The following is a 19,577-nucleotide window of genomic DNA, read 5'->3' as shown; positions in this document are numbered from 1 at the left end:
TAGGGAAGATAATGGAAGAAGCAGGTGGAGACTGTAAGAGCCAGAGGACCAAGAAGTCAACTATGTGATTGTGTCTCCCAGAAATGACAGGGAACCTACACCTATGACCTCAACAACATAGTTGTTTAAATAAGACATGAATGTCAACAATAACACCAATAGATACACTAAAATGGAGAGAGAAAAATATCAGAGGACTCCATCCCTAGACAAAAAACTACTTGCAATTATTGACTGTAGAGAGAGGAAGATTAAGTCTTTCTCTAGGAAGAAACACCTAATAGCTCTGAGCAAGGGGTTATCCCTAGAATTATGTATCTACTACTTGGATTAAACAGACATAGCAGGTTGTATTTATACATTTATGCATTTATGTGTATGTGATAACACTAATTAGGGGTGAGGTGGTTGAAACTTGAAAGTGAGTGAATGGGGGCATTGGAGAGGGGATGGAGAGAGGAGAGGTGGAGAGCAAATGATGTAATTATATTTAGTTTTTAAGAATTACAAAAAGCAAATCTATCCTACTAGTTAAATTCTGGGATTTTTTTCATATCAGGTATGTATTCATTTTATTTGTTCTTTTTCTTTCCTCAAAGTTATTACTGCAATTGTAGACAGATGAACTAAGGAGCTTATGTGTGTATGTGTGTTGTATGTGTATGTGTGCATATGTGGAGGAAATGTAGTTATATGAGTGTGTGTGTGTGTGGCGCGCGCGCGCGCGCATCTTAGGTGCTGGGGTTTGAATCTAGGATCTCATGCACACTAGGCAAGTGCCAAATATTCTATCACTGAGTTACATCTCCAGCCCAAAGGTATTTTGTTTATTTTCAGTCCACATTGTGTTTAGATGCTAAATATTGAAATGTGAAGGGGAGAAAAATAATATCTCTAAGCTCCATCATGTCGTTTATCCAATTAGGTCAACTAATAAAGAATCATGGAGAAACATCTCCAACAGAACTAACACACTTTCCTCTTTTCATACCGAGGCAACCCTAAAGCCAGATACTTTCTGTTGTCTGAGTCAAAAGATATAGTCATATTTGCCAGACATTAAAGGTATTACATAAGGCCTGCACAACTGATTAGACTAATTAACAGCCATCCAGCAATTGCTGTGGGTTTGCCCTTTTTGTGACTAGGTTTGGACTTATATTTCCAAATAGTTTCCAGGTCTCTGCTTTTCAGCAAAGATGTTTGCTATACAACACATGGCACCATCTGAATCCTCTGTTGGGCAAGAGCTCCCAGGATCCTGTTTGTTGTCCAGGATAAACACTGAGAAAATAAGATTCCATTCCCACCCATAAAAAGAAACACCTGCTTTGCCAATCAATGAGGACTTCTGAGTCAAACAGTATGCATGCTATTTGGAGACAGCTTATAGGTTCCTGGTGACAGCCTATGCTCTTTTGGTGCCTTGACAAGCAAAAGAGGCTTTCCAAGACCCTCACTTTCACCCGTGACAGGCAGAATTCACAGAGGCAGGTTTGTTTTGTTTGCAGTAGCACTCTGGCCACACAGCAATGAGATGTTCATCTCTCACTGCAATGTGTAAACCAGCTTCTCAAAAGTATCCTTCACTGTGCATGAGGATTATTTAGTTGAGTACAAGAGGATAAAACTCCTGCACCAAAATTATTTTTTTTCTATTATTGTCAGGTGAACTTCTTCTTTTTTTTTTTGCTAGTCTCATAAGACATGAACATAAAGCAAAAGATGATGATCAACAGAATTTCTACATTTCAACATGCGATACTATAGAAAGATTATAAAATGTCAGTGTTATTATGAGCCTGAGGTACCAGGGCTTCAAAATGCCCATAAAGAACGATCATGTCCATAATCAGTGGGTGAGTTTGAGAAAGATGATCTCATCAACTCCATGTCACAGCTACAAAGGCAAATGCCCCTGGAAGCTGATTTGATCACAATCCTGAGAGGTTGAGCATGGACCACCACGCTCGGGAATCATCTGACGTCATCTGTGGGAACCGTGCATGGCTTGCTATCAAAACCTTAGGAATACCGTCAACAAAACACCATGTGTGTGCAATGGTTGTAGGACAACACTGTAACCTCATAAGTGAAATATTTTCCCTATCATGCTTTAATCTTTCTTTTGTAAATTAAAGAGAGTTTCTGCTAGAAGTAATTATAAATCAGTATTCTACTGTGGGCAGCTCAAAGAACGTTTGTGTGTGTGTGTGGTTTTTAAATTCCAGGGCTATTAGTGTAAACCACAGGAGATACATGTAATACAATCATGTGGGAAAGACATCTTCCATTTATAACTGGGGCTGTGTTCTCCATCTTTAGAGGGCAATTCCTTGTTATTCTTTGAGTGCTCAAAGGCGGAAAAAGAAAAGCACAGACCCTTCCTCCAGTGTACTAACTGAAGACACATTATATAAACATAAATAAGTAAACATTTTCTAAAAGAGGTTTAAAAATGTATGCTGTTTTTCAAAGTGCCCATTTTCATTTACTTTGGTGATGATTGGCTTGCTTTTGTGATACACTATGATCCTGGGATGGTTCGTTGTGTTTTGTTTTGTTTTGCTTTTTTCCTCTTCCAAACTACTCAGGCTTGTATTTCTAAGCATGTCATTTTTATAAATAGGACACACATTCTATGGGTGGTATATTTTCTTGTGGAAGTAATTCGGAGACACACAGTGTCCTACAGCTTAAAATCGGTTCTGAAACAATATGGCCAAGTTTCAAATACGGCTGATAGTTCAAAACTTAGATGTTCCCCACCGTGCCTTCTGGCTCTCACTTCTCTGAGACTTAGTGCCACTGGTCACTTAAGAAGATGGTGTGCATCTATGAGCAGAGCATAAAGAACAGGCACTGTCTTAATGGCTTTTGGGTATTGTGAGGGTGTGGCAATCAAGGTGGAGTGACGTCAGATAAACAAATAAACAGGATCAGAAATAAACTGTCATCTGACTAATCAACCGACTAAATGTCTTCTGGATTGTAAAAGGGTCAAATTGAGAAGGAACAAAGAGAGTGAATCAAGATCTGATTGGAAGGTAAATTGGGGCACCCTTCCTCTGAGCGCTAGCAGAGTCTCCTGGGTCCTGCATTCACACAAAAGCTAACAAGGTAGCTCAGATTCCAAATGTGATGTGGCTGTTTCTTCTGAACTGAAGCATTCCCTTCTAGAGGGAGGTGGGAGATATGAACAACTCAAGCAACTAAGAAACTTCCGAGACTCACGAAGCCCAGAAGGCTGCAGGATACTATGTCCAAGGTTACATTAAGCAGTAACACGGTTGCGTGTGGGGGGAAGACTATGTATGGTGAGGCTGCCTCCAGGTTGAGCTGGGTACTCTGGGAATAGAGTTTCTGTGATTTATCACTGGTGTTGGGTGGGCTTTTCTGTGATGTAGACATCTTCGAGTCACATGTTCCTATAAGTAACCTTTCTCCAATGTTTCTGAACACTGACTTCCAGTGCCTCATTTCACACAGCTGGTACTCCCTTCGCCTCCTTCTCACATAATTTTCTTATGTGAAACAACACAAGCAAATGCATTAAAGGTGTAAGATAAACAAGCAAACAAACAAAAACCAAACCCAGAAACCCAAAGCGGCACAACTCTGGGAGCCCGTGCACATACCTCATGGAAATGGCACCCACAATTGCCCTGCAGAAATTCTTTGTGCCGTCCCATTGTGATAGTGAACGTGTCTACTACTTCATAGCCATATTTTTTGGCAGCTTCCAGAATGCTCAGATTTTCTTTATATAGGTTCCGTACTTCACTCTGTATTGCCAAGCAAGAGACACAGGGATTTTATTACCTGAGGATTATATTATGCTCTAGTAACTCAAAAAGATGTTACAGCATCTTCTTTTATCAAGATTGGTAATATTAGAGATGAATTCCATATCATTTTTTAAAATAAAGACGTGCTCTACTTTTCTCAAAACATCAGCACAACCCTTTATGTATACGTGATACAACAATAAATGAACATCTACAGTGCTTCCTGTTTATTCCCTGGAACTTCCTTTTATCTCTTCTATGCATTTCCCCAGCACATCCTCTCACTCCATCAATGCTGCCAACTATCTCAGGGAAGGAACCACCATCTTCTTTCCCATCTCTGAAAGGTAGTAGAAATGCTTGATTTTTTTTCCCTTAGAAAAGGCAAACAACAAGAAGATAAAAGAAATGGGTCGTCAAGAGGACAAATCGGCAGCCAACAAATAGGGAAAAGATCTTCACCAATCCTACATCAGATAGAGGGCTAATACCCAATATATATAAAGAACTCAAGAAGTTAGACTCCAGAAAACCAAACAACCCTATTAAAAATGGGGTACAGAGTTAAACAAAGGATTCTCACCTGAAGAACTTCAGATGGCGGAGAAGCATCTTAAAAAATGCTCAACTTCATTAGTCATTAGGGAAATGCAAATCAAAACAACCCTGAGATTTCATCTTACACCAGTCAGAATGGCTAAGATTAAAAATTCAGGAGACAGCAGGTGTTGGAGAGGGTGCGGAGAAAGAGGAACACTCCTCCACTGCTGGTGGGGTTGCAAATTGGTACAACCACTCTGGAAATCAGTCTGGCGGTTCCTCCGAAAACTGGGCACCTCACTTCCAGAAGATCCTGCTATACCACTCCTGGGCATATACCCAGAGGATTCCCCACCATGTAATAAGGATACATGCTCTACTATGTTCATAGCAGCCCTATTTATAATTGCCAGATGCTGGAAAGAACCCAGGTATCCCTCAACAGAAGAGTGGATGCAAAAAATGTGGTATATCTACACAATGGAGTACTATTCAGCCATTAGAAACAATGAATTCATGAAATTCTTAGGCAAATGGATGGAGCTAGAGAACATCATACTAAGTGAGGTAACCAAGACTCAAAAGGTGAATCATGGTATGCACTCACTAATAAGTGGATATTAACCTAGAAAACTGGAATACCCAAAACATAATCCACACATCAAATGAGGTACAAGAAGAAAGGAGGAGTGGCCCCTGGTTCTGGAAAGACTCAGTGAAGCAGTATTCGGCAAAATCAGAACGGGGAAGTGGGAAGGGGTGGGTGGGAGGACAGGGGAAGAGAAGGGGGCTTATGGGACTTTCGGGGAGTGGGGGGCTAGAAAAGGGGAAATCATTTGAAATGTAAGTAAATTATATCGAATAAAAATAATGGAAAAAAAAAGAAATGGGTCGTAGCAACATGGTGTGTTTTTCTGCTGTCTCGGGATGCTTAATTTAATCTGAAACTCAAAGGAGGGTGTCTTCTTTAAGATAATGTCAGTGAATGTTAACTAAATGCTTTTGAATTATTGTATGGTCACAAGCTTGTAGGGACTAGGAATGGAATGCAGTTTGAGTGAGAATGGACCTTATAGGCTCATATGTTTGAATACCTTATTTTCAGTTGGTGAAACCGTTTGGGAAGGATTTGGAGGTGTGGCCTCGATGGAGAAGAGGTATCATTGGGTGTGGGTTTTGAGGTTTCAAAAGACTTGCATCATAGCTAGTCCTTTTATTCATGCCTCCCTATTGTTGAACAAGATGTAAGCTCTCATCTACTGCTCCAGCAACGCGTCTTCCTGCCTGTGGCATGATCCCTGACATGATGGCCATGGACTCCAATGCTCTGCAATCTAAGTATGAAGTAAATTGTTTCTTATACAAAAAAAAAAATAGATAATGTCAGTGAATAGAGAAGCCCCATAAAAAGTCAGCCCCAGAGGAGGTGACACAAAAGTTGACACTTGACAGGTGTTTGGAAGTTACCCAGGTAAAGAGGTGGGTGAGAATATGACCCATGAAGGCGAAGCATCGATCTAAACAACTGGGAGTCACTTGAGAGCATAGCATGCTATGTGCATGTGTATACACAACCCTCTTCTCCTGTGCATGCATACCTATGCTCTGCTCAGAAGGAATGAGTCTGCAAAGGAAGCCAGAGGCCCATCTTGAACTGCTATGAGAGTATACCACAGAGTTCAGAATGGTGTGCAGAATCACTGGCCGTGGTATCCTGCTCCTTTCTGTTTTCTACCTGTCTTCTTCCCACCTTTTGTCTTCACTGTAAAGACTGATGAACTCTGGGGTGCAGGTGGGATGGACTCTGGGGGCAGGTGGGATGAACTCTGGGAGCGAGTGGGATGAACTCTGGGGGCAGGTGGGATCTTAACACGAGGTCTGCCATAGAGCAAGTGCAGAAGACATACCTGCTATGAAGAATGGATGGCAGCTGACACCCTAAATGTAAATGAAAATCGCAAGCGCTAGTGGCTATGAGGAACAGTGCAATAACAGGAATGTCTGGAAGTATGCAATGCTATTTGAGTTTCTGGAAAGAACGGCAGCCTTTGAGTAACACCAAAAAGGCTCCAATTCCTAACTTACAGCAGAAAACTCTCCAAGTCCCCTCTCTTGATCTGCAATTGTCCTAAATCTTTCTATTGCCTTTCTATTGTTAGTGTCTCAAGTGCTTTAAGTTACCCAAACCCAAGATGGCCCCACTCTGCTGGATTTGGAGTGTTAACACTGACTCCAGTTCTCCTCTATTATAGGATGCTTGCATTCAGGCAAGCAAAGTTTCAAGGAAGGAGAGGGGGATCCCATGCTTTGTGCCTAAAAAAAAAAAAGCTAGATGGGCTGAACACAGACACAGAAAGCAATCTTAGCCTGTTTACATCCAAAAGGACAGTGTGCCCTTGAACCATGACTCTGCGCTTGCGTGTACACTTGGGCTGGTTTGTGAACATGAGTAAGAACAGCTGTTTCTCTGACCTACCAATATTTTCTTCTCTGTGCTGATTTTCCTACTTAGTGTTGAGACAAATTTACTGTGTTTAAGAACTGACTAGAGGCACCTAATGCCTTTCATTTGTGGAGCCATCTGGGGGAAAAACAATGATTCTCTCTCTCTCTCTCTCTCTCTCTCTCTCTCTCTCTCTCTCTCTCTCTCCCCTCCCTCTCCCTCTCCCTCTCCCTCTCTCTCTCTCTCTCTCTCTTTCTCCCCCTCTCTCTCTGTCACACACACACACACACACACACACACACACACTCATTTAATATACTGTTCCCCAAGAGATTCACTGATATTGACAATTTCATTTGTGGTTTTATCATGAATCTGAAGACGGGAAAGTCTCTTAATATAACCTCTAAAGCATTTGGTCTGTGCATTCAGGGCTTTTAAGCATAGCTTGGGTTTTTTTGTTTTTGTTTTTCTCCCTTGAATGCGGCACATTATTTACAGCACATTTATGGGCTACAGTCTTCTATCCTGCAGGAAGTGTTAGGATGTATTTGGAATCATACCGGGTCTTATTTTCATGACGGCTGATGGGAATTGTAGAATGCCCATTGGATCCTTTCCTATCAGCGATTCTACATTCATGCAGCCTAAGGAGAAGTGGCCTCACCTGTGTTAGGAAATGCACTCCATCCACTGGCAGGTGAAATCCAATCCCCAAAGTTTTGATGATCACTAGGATATTCAGCAAATTTTCCCTGAATAAGATGATCAGAATTTTAAAGTCATGAACGTCTGATGCATTTCTACCTGCTTGTTAGTGGCATCAACAGAATCCTTTTAGAATGCGATCCTCTGTATACAGGACTAAACTATTTTATTGACATATAGTAAAATTTTCTATAGACAGAATTTTGTGTACTAATGGATATTATTTAGCAATGATAATAATCTCACTTAAATATATTAATTACTTTGTTTCATCCAAAGAGTCACATATATAACAATGGGAATGTTTTAGACAAGTTATTAGAACTTTCAATATACACATTTGGTTGTTTGCTCTTACTCTGTAGTCCCTGTCCGATTTGAACTCACTATCCTCTCATGTTAACCTCACTAAAGTTTGAATTACATTATGTGCTACCACACCTGACTAGAAAATACATTTTGATCTTGGAGAAAGTTTAAATTAGAATGCTAATATCCCTGATTAGATAATAAAAACATTTTGATGTGTAAAATTTGCCTTTAAACTTTTAATTTTAAATCCTAACCCTGACCTTTCAATAAGTCCTGGGTGAACTTTGGTTATGAAAATGGTCCTTTCAAAAAAAAGCTGAAGACATTGCTGATAGAGGCTGCAGAGAGTTACCTCTTTAAAACCTTGTGAATAATTTGCAGGTGATTGGAATTGAGCCACTGGACACCGCCAACAACCAATACTGTCTGGTCAGAATTCTCTAGGGGCTGTGATCTGAAATCCAGAAAGAAAAACAACACATGTTGCTTTTGAACAGATGGTAAACATTTTAACTGGATTGCCTCACATTTCAATGACCCATGTCTGGCTTCCTGATCACAAGACTTCCTTGTCATTTGCAGTTGGTTTTCAGCCACATTAGTGGGTATCTAAGCTTTTCAGCACATTCGATATACCATGTGCAGTTATGACCGCACAATGGTGGCATTTTGCCATTCATAGCTGTTCCATTGTACCTTTGCAAGAGATGTTCAAGTGCTTTCTCAAATGCTGGTCTCAATGAAGGGCTTATCCAGAACTGGGGATAGTAGGAGTAACTGACAGGGGTCTTGCCACCATTGACACTGGGGTAGAGTTTAGTGCTGTGCAGCTTCTGCCACTCCTGAAGCGTCTCATTTAGCCTCTCAATTAGATAGTACATCATCCCTCTGTTGGTAGAATCTCCTATGAAAAGAATCTGTAAAGAAAAGATATATTGTCCTCAGGTGTTTACATGTTATATAATAAAAAAATATTTTATTAAATGCTCACATAATTGTACATTAAATTGAAGGATAGCTTTTAATAGCAACATCCTTAATCTCTCCCATCATAACATCTAAACTTTATTTCTTCCATGTTTTCAGTAATGGTGTCATCTCCTGACTGACTAATTAATGTGTGAAACTTTCCTTTCACCTTATTTCTATCAATTTTTCTATCTCTCTTATATTCATTGCTTTAATTATATTTCTCTCATCAGATAACAAGATTGACTGATATCCAGATGCATGCTATATTCCAGAACTCTTGAGATACTTAGGATTTTCGATCTTTATTTGATAGATGTGCAAACTCAGAACCCACTGAAGTATCTCCATAGACGTAGCTCCATAGAAAACACGCTGTTACTTAAAAAAAGAAAGACAGAAAGTGACACAGGACCGGGGTCTTTGAGCAGTGTCTCACACCCCACTTTGCAGGTCCTAGTGGCATTTGTTTTTCAGTGATGTCTCTCATACTGCTGGAATGGCCCAGCCTCAGGTTCATACTGCCTCAAAGCTGTACTGTTGTAAGCATACCACTTGCTTTTTTTTTTTTTTCCACTCCAATTCATTCAGCATTCTCTTACTTGCTCCCTCTGTATTCCGTCACCATTGCCTACAGAGTCAATTACTAACTTTTTGAGTTCAGCTAACAGTGACCGAGACTTTATTGCTTAATAGTCTCTGTTCTGTGGAGATTGTCACAGATAGGAAATTTGAGACTTGGGAAGACTGGGGTCATAAATCTTGCAAATAGTGAACTCAAGACTGAAGCCCAGGCTCTGCGACTTCAAGTGCAGGTCAGTGGCCCACCTTCTTGTTGCATCTCCTTGTATTAGTGGGGCAGACTTAGGCTTTCTTATGGAGCATGATTTGTATTCGACAACATCTGTTCTTCCCTTGTGCTAATCCGTCTGCCTTGAGAGGTCCTCCCCGCACAATACCGCCTGTCAAGCATCAGAACCAACATAAACGGTACTCCTAACAAAGGTCTCCTCTAGTGTCCCAGCTAGAGTGACTCACACTGTATTCTGCAAATCCATTAAATTTTAGCTTCGTTATAGATTTTTATCAAAGGCTATGTGATGTTATGGCTACTTTCATGTGTGTCTTTTCCACCGTATCCTATCAAATAGTATTTGAAAGGTAAATTTCGGAAGTCTGCTTTCCCTCACAATGCCATGCGTACACATGAAAAGTACTTAGTGAATTAAATGTAATATGACTTTCTCCAGGGACAATTCCCTTTGACTGGTTTTGGATAAGACTTAACTGATTCTTCAGGTTTTGTTTTCCTTTTTGAGATTTGGTTTGTCTCTTAGTGATGCACATATTTCCTCTGTCACACTTGGAACAACTCACTCTGCCAGCAGTTCCCATATTCACACCCGCAGTGAATTTACTAAGAACCTGCAAAGGCTTATATTTCCCACAGTGCACTGAGGTACCTCTGTGAGGAGGCCTAGAAAACTTCTCCAAATGCAATACTGTTGTCATAAACATGGTTGCGAAACAAAAGAACACAGCAGATCCCACAATAATAATCTCCGACAAATTTCATTGAGTGATAATATAAAATAGTGAAATGAATTAAACAGATTCTTCCTAGGCTTTGCATTTGGTTTGATGGTCTAGATTTTTAATTAAAATAAAAAGATTTCTTTTTAGTGGCGGAGATTGAGCCTTGATCCTTGCTCACACTAGGTAGGCATTCTGTTACTGAACTATCTCTCTAGTCCCTTCTTTACTTTCCACTCTAAGACAGGGTCTGAGTCTCCCAGGTTGGTCTTGAACTTGCTTGGTTAGCCTAGGCATGCATCGAGTTCATGAACCTATTTAATAAGTCTCATCCAATGGCTGGGGTTGCAGGTTTGTGGCACCAGGTTTAAGAGACTTCTTAATTTCAAAGGATTTTGAGCCACCAGGAAACTTCTTCAGGAAGTGGGGATGACTTGCCTTCTTCTGTCTTAGTTTATTGGGGGCTGTTTACCAATAGCCTGACACAGTAGCTTCAACAACAGAAATGTTTTGTAAACATTTCAGTAAGCTAGAAGTACACATCCAAGGAGCTGACAGGATTATTTCCTTCTAGAGGACTCTTCAGCTGGTAGATTATGGTCTTCACTGTCTTTCTGTGGTCTTCTTCTGGCCATTTGTGTCCTAATCGTTTATGTACTGAATTTGGTACCTCATTTTACACTATTGGCCTCTTTAACAGTCTTATGTCTGAATATCAGAACTTACTAGAAGGCCTTAGAAGTTCAGCATATGAATTTGATGGCAATGATACAATTCAATTCAGAACACTAAGTTAAGAATCATTGAGATAGAACCTTTGGTTGTTACTATGTTAAGACAGGGTCTTTATGAAGCCAAGATTGGCCTCTAATTCATGATCACCCACTCTGATCACTCTCACTGGAACACTGGAGTCCAAGGTGGATGGGAAACTAGTATGAACTCCATGTAGATTGGTAGACAGTGTACACTCCCTGATTAGCAAACAAGTTCTGCTACACATTACTCTTTAATATAGGTGATTCTAGATAATTGTCAAGATACAAGCCAGGGAAAAGTCATCTGGAGGGTTGTTTTATCCAACTCTTTCCATTTAGGAAAGGTTAGAAACGATAAAGTCTAACTGAAACATTCAGTCTTGATGTGAAGGTCGTCTTGTCAATGAAATAACTGTGACACAGACAAGCTGGTGTTCTTAGTAAGAAACACAGCTAACTTCAGTCTATCAGCTCATTCAGTACACAGAGCACAATTAAAAACTATTATGAGTTACAGGTTGGCCTTTCAGTCACGTGATTCATATTTAATCTTTATGTGTTTTAGATAATTAAGTTTTGTTAAATTACTAAAGGAAATAAGCATTATTCTTTATTGAAGGATATGTTTCATTTTAAAGGAAATATTATTATTATTATTATTTTAGAGTTATTTTTTTATTCGATATAATTTATTTACATTTCAAATGATTTCCCCTTTTCTAGCCCCCCCACTCCCCGATAGTCCTGTAAGCCCCCTTCTCTTCCCCTGTCCTCCCTCCCACCCCTTCCCACTTCCCCGTTCTGGTTTCGCCGAATACTGTTTCACTGAGTCTTTCCAGAACCAGGGGCCACTCCTCCTTTCTTCTTGTATCTCATTTGATGTGTGGATTATGTTTTGGGTATTCCAGTTTTCTAGGTTAATAACCACTTATTAGTGAGTGCATACCATGATTCACCTTTTGAGTCTGGGTTACCTCACTTAGTATGATGTTCTCTAGCTCCATCCATTTGCCTAAGAATTTCATGAATTCATTGTTTCTAATGGCTGAATAGTACTCCATTGTGTAGATATACCACATTTTTTGCATCCACTCTTCTGTTGAGGGATACCTGGGTTCTTTCCAGCATCTGGCAATTATAAATAGGGCTGCTATGAACATAGTAGAGCATGTATCCTTATTACATGGTGGGGAATCCTCTGGATATATGCCCAGGAGTGGTATAGCAGGATCTTCTGGAAGTGAGGTGCCCAGTTTTCGGAGGAACCGCCAGACTGATTTCCAGAGTGGTTGTACCAATTTGCAACCCCACCAGCAATGGAGGAGTGTTCCTCTTTCTCCACACCCTCTCCAACACCTGCTGTCTCCTGAATTTTTAATCTTAGCCATTCTGACTGGTGTAAGATGAAATCTTAGGGTTGTTTTGATTTGCATTTCCCTAATGACTAATGAAGTTGAGCATTTTTTAAGATGCTTCTCCGCCATCCGAAGTTCTTCAGGTGAGAATTCTTTGTTTAACTCTGTACCCCATTTTTTAATAGGGTTGTTCGGTTTTCTGGAGTCTAACTTCTTGAGTTCTTTATATATATTGGATATTAGCCCTCTATCTGATGTAGGATTGGTGAAGATCTTTTCCCAATTTGTTGGTTGCCGATCTGTCCTCTTGATGGTGTCCTTTGCCTTACAGAAACTCTGTAACCTTATGAGGTCCCATTTGTCAATTCTTGCTCTTAGAGCATACGCTATTGGTGTTCTGTTCAGAAACTTTCTCCCTGTACCGATGTCCTCAAGGGTCTTCCCCAGTTTCTTTTATATTAGCTTCAGAGTGTCTGGCTTTATGTGGAGGTCCTTGATCCATTTGGATTTGAGCTTAGTACAAGGAGACAAGGATGGATCAATTCGCATTCTTCTGCATGCTGACCTCCAGTTGAACCAGCACCATTTGTTGAAAAGGCTATCTTTTTTCCATTGGATGTTTTCAGCCTCTTTGTCGAGGATCAAGTGGCCATAGGTGTGTGGGTTCATTTCTGGATCTTCAATCCTGTTCCATTGATCCTCCTGCCTGTCACTGTACCAATACCATGCAGTTTTTAACACTATTGCTCTGTAGTATTGCTTGAGGTCAGGGATACTGATTCCCCCAGATTTTCTTTTGTTGCTGAGAATAGTTTTAGCTATCCTGGGTTTTTTGTTGTTCCAGATGAATTTGATAATTGCTCTTTCTAACTCTGTGAAGAATTGAGTTGGGATTTTGATGGGTATTGCATTGAATCTGTATAGTGCTTTAGGCAAAATGGCCATTTTAACTATATTGATTCTACCGATCCATGAGCATGGGAGGTTTTCCCATTTTTTGAGGTCTTCTTCCATTTCCTTCTTCAGAGTCTTGAAGTTCTTGTCATACAGATCTTTCACATGTTTGGTAAGAGTCACCCCAAGATACTTTATACTGTTTGTGGCTATTGTGAAGGGGGTCATTTCCCTAATTTCTTTCTCAGCCTGCTTATCCTTTGAGTATAGGAAGGCCACTGATTTGCTGGAGTTGATTTTATAACCTGCCACTTTGCTGAAGTTGTTTATCAGCTGTAGGAGCTCTCTAGTGGAGTTCTTTGGGTCACTTAGGTAGACGATCATGTCGTCTGCAAATAATGATAGTTTGACTTCTTCCTTTCCAATTTGTATCCTAAAGGAAATATTATTATAACAAATATCTGTACCTGCTTATTGATTTGACAAATAGCCTCCCATAAAAACTGTTGCCTTATACTGGTGTGCAAAGATATTGGTTGGCATAGGTAATCAAAGAGAAAAGAGTAAGAATTTATAACAATAATCAACTTGGTAATAAAATGCTAAAATAACTAATTCCTAACTCCAAATTAAAGGAAATTTAAGAACCCAATGACCTTGTGGGGATCTTGCAAACAAACCACTTCATGCATTAAGTACTAGGAAAGTAGACTTTTTTGGTCTTTATTCTCTTGTTATACTCTTTAAATTTTTTTAACGATTTGCTTTTGCTTTTTTTTAATTTATGTGTGTTGGTGTTTTGCTTGCACGTATGTCTTTGGGAGGGTACCAGATCCCCTGAAAATGGAAATACAAACAGTTGTGAGCTGCCTTGTGGGTGCTAGGAACTGAACCCAGGTCCTCTAGAAGAGCATCCACTAGAGCCATTTTCCTATTATATAAGTCTGCAGTGACTTTAACATTTCTGATTGGCACAAAAGTATGCCCAAACTGGTCAACTAGATAATTAAAATGGTTGTTCTGTTTACCTGGTTCCACTGTAATTCTTGGGAGCCTCAAGGTTGAGAAGCAAGGTTCTCAGGAGGTAAATGTCTATTTGTCAATGAGACAAGGGGCGGCTCAAATGTGATATGCAGCTGAGACAGGTGAGATAGCTAATAAAGCTTAGGTCATAATGAAAATCTAGCTCAACAAACTACTTCTCTGTAAATTTTGATATGTTATAATGAATGTTTTCCAATTATGCATTTAATTATATTGGCTATCACACACAGCCAAGTTGCTATTTGGGGTAAAAATAAATGTAAGATGGAAATTTAAGCAACCCATTCTCCATCACAAAAAACTAGGCAAGAAAAGAAAAACAAACAGCTGTGCAGATAGATTTATTCCTTCCACCTTGGGCAAAATCTTGTCTGGTCTCTTGCTGAAGGAGGGCATGATGTGTAAGTCACTCTTAACTGGAGATAATGAAGAGTAGCACTCATGCCTTCTTGTTCACCCCAATTAATGAAAATGACAAGCAACAATGAATTGTGTAATCTTTATGGAATTTGTGTGTTACTAAAGACATAAGTCAGCCAAACTCCAAAAATTTAAACACCTTACGGTCCAAGATCCTATGTAACTTGAAAACACCACTTAAAAATTTATATGTTAATCAACAGAATAGAATTAAAGACCCAGTCTTTACACCTAGAGACACCTGAATTTTGAAAAAGAAGACAAAAACAAAACAAAACAACAACAAAAAACCACATTGGAGAAAGAATAGCATGTTTAATGAATGGTGCTGGTCAAACTCTATGGCTGCCTATAGAAGAATGAAAATAGATCCATTTATATCACCCTGCACAAAATTCAACTCCAAATGGATCAGTGACTTAAATATCTGACCAGATACCCTGAACCTAGTAGAAGAAAAAGTAGGAAATAGGCTTGAGTTGACACAGGACAAGTCACTGATAGCTTTGGCATTAAGGACAATTAATTCATGAGACTTCATCAAGCTAAAACAAAAATAAAAACAAAATAACAACAACAAAAACCTTCTGTACAGCAAAGGACATCATCATTTGAGCAAAGGGGAAGCCTACAGAGTGGGAAAAACCTTTACCAATTGTACATCTGATAAAGTGCTAATATTTAGAATGTAGGAGGAGGAGGGGGAGGAGAAAAACCACCACCACAACAAATCAAACACTTAGAAAACAAATAACCCAGTTAAAATTGGTATATAGGAAACAAAACAAAAGAAAACCGTTTTTACAAGTTGAAACACAAATATCTGAGAAACACTTTAAAAAAAATCAACATTCTTACCCACCAGGGAAATGCAAATTAAAAACATTTTGAGATTTCATCTTACTCCAAGGACAAGTAAAACAAATACCATCCCATGCTTGTGAGGATGCAGAGATCGGGGAACACATGCTTTGCTGGTGGGAATACTAAGTGAAGTAGCAAACAGGTACTGAGGATATCAGTGTGGAAGTTCCTTGAAAATCTGAAGATTAATTACTGCAAGATCATGCTCTACCTCCCTTGAGCATGGACCCACAGAACTGCATCTTGCTGCAGAGATGTTTGCCTGTTCATGTTCCTTGCTGTTCTACTCATGGTAGCTAGAAATTGGAGACAATCTAGATGCCCACCAACTAATAAATGGGTAATGAAATGTGGTACATTTATTGAATGGAATATTGCTCATCTGTTTAGAAAAATGAAATTTATCCATATAACCACAGAAGATAGGTAGCTAGAAAGGGATCAGGCAGGAGGAGGAGGAGGAAGAAGAGGAGGAAGAGGAGGAAGAGGAATAGGAGGAGGAGGAGGAGGAGGAGGAGGAGGAGGAGGAGGAGGAGGAGGAGGTTGTATTTCCAAGGATGAGAAATACAATCAAATGCTGTAAAGAGATATAGGAGAAATGAGAGGATTGAGTGAACTCAGCAATTAAAAACAATGAATTCACGAAATTTTTAGGCAAATGGTTGGAACTAGAAAATATCATCCTAAGTGAGGTAACCCAGCCACAAAAGAATACACATGGAATGCAATCTCTGATAAGTGGATATTAATTAGCCCAGAAGCCCCGGATACCCAAGGCACAATTCGCATAACAAATGACTCCCATGAAGAAGTAAGGAGAGGGTTCTGATCCTGGAAAGGCTTGATCCAGCATTGTAGGGGAGTACCAGGACAGAGAAAAAGGAGTGAGATGATTGGAGAATGGGTGGAGAGAAGAAGGCTTATGGGACATATGGGGAGGGGGGAACTGGGAAAGGGGAAATCATTTGGAATGTAAACAAAGAATATAGAAAATAATATATATATCTAAAAAGAGGATTGAGTGAGAGAGGAATGGGAAGGCAGGACTATGAGGGACTATGAGGAGGGACAGCTAACTAAAAAAAGGCCTTTTGAAAAATTTAATCAACTGCTTTTGTCAGCCATGTTTAAGTATTTTCTTTAAATATTGTGTACATTGCTAAATATATAAAAAAAAATGCAACCTGCTCAGTCCATTGAATGTTACTTGACTGTATGTGTTCCTCAGCGTGACCGTTTGGCATTGGTCTGAAGGAGGGAAGCCAGCAGCCATCCTACCCAGTTGCATCGTCTATTTACCTCTCTTAGTTGGACTCTTCTCTGAGACGTTTTCTTACTGGTTTGAATCCTGAGCTGTCCTCAGCTGACAAACAAAGCTAGGCTGTTTAATTAATTTGATTTCTTTTCAGTTATAAATCTGTCATACTTCTAGATTACTTCACACGGTGAACACAGACTCCTGCTGCCCCATGCTTATCAAAGTTCCACTCAGCGTTTATTGAGAGATGAGAGTTAATTTGTAGAAATATAGTTATGATCAACACCCTAGTTTTTCAATTGAGTTTGCTTTGCTCCAACATAGTTATTACTACATATCACAAAAAACACAGGTAAAATAAGTACTTCGGTAAAATCAGAGTTAAGTTTAATGGGAGTCCCACATTTATCCACCCCCACCCCTATACACACAAGTTTGCCTCAGAAATGAATTTCCCAGTAGTTCTGCTGCCTGTTGCTTTCCCATGGAGATGATATCCAACTTAGCATTACTGAAGCGAAAGAAAACGTCAGAGGTGAGACAAATACTGCTCTGTTCAGTTACCGTCACGTGAGTCTCTTGGTCTAAGTTTCTGGAAACATGAGCTGCTTTTCAAATCTTAACTGGGTTGTGTCAGGTCCTTCCCACCAGGTGGGCTTGCGTTTCCAGGCCCAGTGTTGACAGTCACCCGTGTAAACAGTAGAGAAACCGTCATAGCAGAAAGGGATTTACCAAAGTGGCTTGGAGAATCTAGAGAAAGCAGACTGTTTCTTGAGGGTCTAACTATCTGATTAATCTTAGCGGCCTGGTCAACTCCTCTTGCACTCTGGAAATCAGTCTGGCGGTTCCTCCGAAAACTGGGCACCTCACTTCCAGAAGATCCTGCTATACCACTCCTTGGCATATACCCAGAGGATTCCCCACCATGTAATAAGGATACATGTTCTACTATGTTCATAGCAGCCCTATTTATAATTGCCAGATGCTGGAAAGAACCCAGGTATCCCTCAACAGAAGAGTGGATGCAAAAAATGTGGTATATCTACACAATGGAGTACTATTCAGCCATTAGAAACAATGAATTCATGAAATTCTTAGGCAAATGGATGGAGCTAGAGAATATCATACTAAGTGAGGTAACCCAGACTCAAAAGGTGAATCATGGTATGCACTCACTAATAAGTGGATATTAACCTAGAAAACTGGAATACCCAAAACATAATCCACACATCAAATGAGGTACAAGAAGAAAGCAGGAGTGGCCCCTGGTTCTGGAAAGACTCAGTGAAACAGTATTCAGCAAAACCAGAACGGGGAAGTGGGAAGGGGTGGGTGGGAGGACAGGGGAAGAGAAGGGGGCTTACGGGACTTTCGGGGAGTGGGGGGGCTAGAAAAGGGGAAATCATTTGAAATGTAAATAAATTATATCGAATAAAAAAAAGATCCCTTTCCACAAAGTTTATATTTATATAAAATTACATGGCATTATTTCATATTACCAACTTGGCATTTAGCCATAATATATTATTAATTAAATAATATCTCATGTACTGTTGGGTTTTTTTAAAAAAAAAAGACTCAAAGCTGAAGCTTGCTAGAATTGGAACTCAGAAGTCTGCTTTTCTTGTAATACAATGTGTTCGAACTCCTTCAAGGCAATAGTTAAAATTGATGTTTTCATATGGATTAAGAGTCTTCAGGTTGGTAAGGCTAGGGAAAAGGGGGCATGCTTTGATATGGTCTCACCTGCATGTAATCCACACTGTGGGGAACGGAAGTACATACGAGCTCACCTTTGTTTGTCCCCTGTACCGTCCTGCTGTCCTGATCTTTTATCTGCTTTTGCCATTTGCACCTGTCCTTTCGGCAGGAGGGAAGCAAGAGACCTCCTGGTTTGAATGATAGGATGCTCACAGTAGATGCTTTTGAGAAAAAGCCTATGCCAAACGTCTTTCTATCTCAATGGAGCTAGTTCAAACTCACATGGCAGCTCTGCGGCTGCTACTTGCAAGCCCTTTCCTCTCTAGCTGCTTACCTACTTTATGGTGAGTTTGTCAGACAGTCCCAGCCTGGATCTATCTGGTGTCCGCCTCTGGGCTTTTCTCTGCCTATGCGATTATCACACATCGAACACTTCTCTTATTAGTGTTACGCTTGAAACCCAGCACCTCGAGGGATCATGGACTCTGGTGCAACAGTCTTAGCTCAGCAAACACGAGATGGATGAATGAAAACGGTGACGTCACACAGTCAGCACATGGGAAATGATCTGTCGGACTCTGCCCTGAGGTAGCACCTCAGGCATAATAGGCAGTGCAGGGTTTCACAGACAGGGAGTTGAAATAATAGGCAAACTCCATGAATAGAGAGCTTAGGTGCAATCAGGATGTAGCTCTGGTTTCTTGACTGCCAGTCTGAGGATTTTCCTACCTCACGTCTTGCTATCCTTACCATATGCGAAGTAAGGTTCTGAGTAGTTTGGTTAATGTAATATTTAGCATTGCTAAAGTCTTCTTGACTATTTGACATGTCAGAGAGGTAAAAATGTCAGCACTTCGTGTGTTTTTTTTTAATAAAATGCATATTTTCTTTTCCTGTTTTGTATGTATGTAGTATAAGTATTGGTTGTGTTTTGTATATGTGCGTGTGTATGTGCGTAGAGGCCACAGGCTGATGTCCCATGCCTTCCGC

The 19,577-nt window shown here is 40.0% G+C and overlaps 1 protein-coding gene across 4 annotated transcripts in view; it reads right to left on the bottom strand.

Moving 5' to 3' along the window:
• Positions 1-19,577, bottom strand: part of Cped1 (cadherin like and PC-esterase domain containing 1) — a 266,183-nt gene that overhangs the window by 15,942 nt on the left and 230,664 nt on the right. For 2 of the 4 annotated variants that reach the window (XM_052173293.1, XM_052173295.1), the window contains 4 exons: positions 8,488-8,708; positions 8,144-8,245; positions 7,439-7,526; positions 3,639-3,785 (listed from right to left, as the gene is read on the bottom strand). The exons of 1 other annotated variant lie outside the window; for it this stretch is intronic. In XM_052173293.1, the coding sequence (XP_052029253.1) occupies positions 3,639-3,785; positions 7,439-7,526; positions 8,144-8,245; positions 8,488-8,708 (558 nt within the window). The remainder of the gene's footprint in view (positions 1-3,638; positions 3,786-7,438; positions 7,527-8,143; positions 8,246-8,487; positions 8,709-19,577) is intronic. One more of the 4 variants, XM_052173294.1, reaches the window with a different exon arrangement.

Source organism: Apodemus sylvaticus, chromosome 2, assembly GCF_947179515.1.
Source record: "Apodemus sylvaticus chromosome 2, mApoSyl1.1, whole genome shotgun sequence".
Lineage (NCBI taxonomy): Eukaryota > Metazoa > Chordata > Mammalia > Rodentia > Muridae > Apodemus > Apodemus sylvaticus.
The sequence above is the reverse complement of the archived record's forward strand: the minus strand, read 5'-3'. Positions and strand labels throughout refer to the sequence as shown.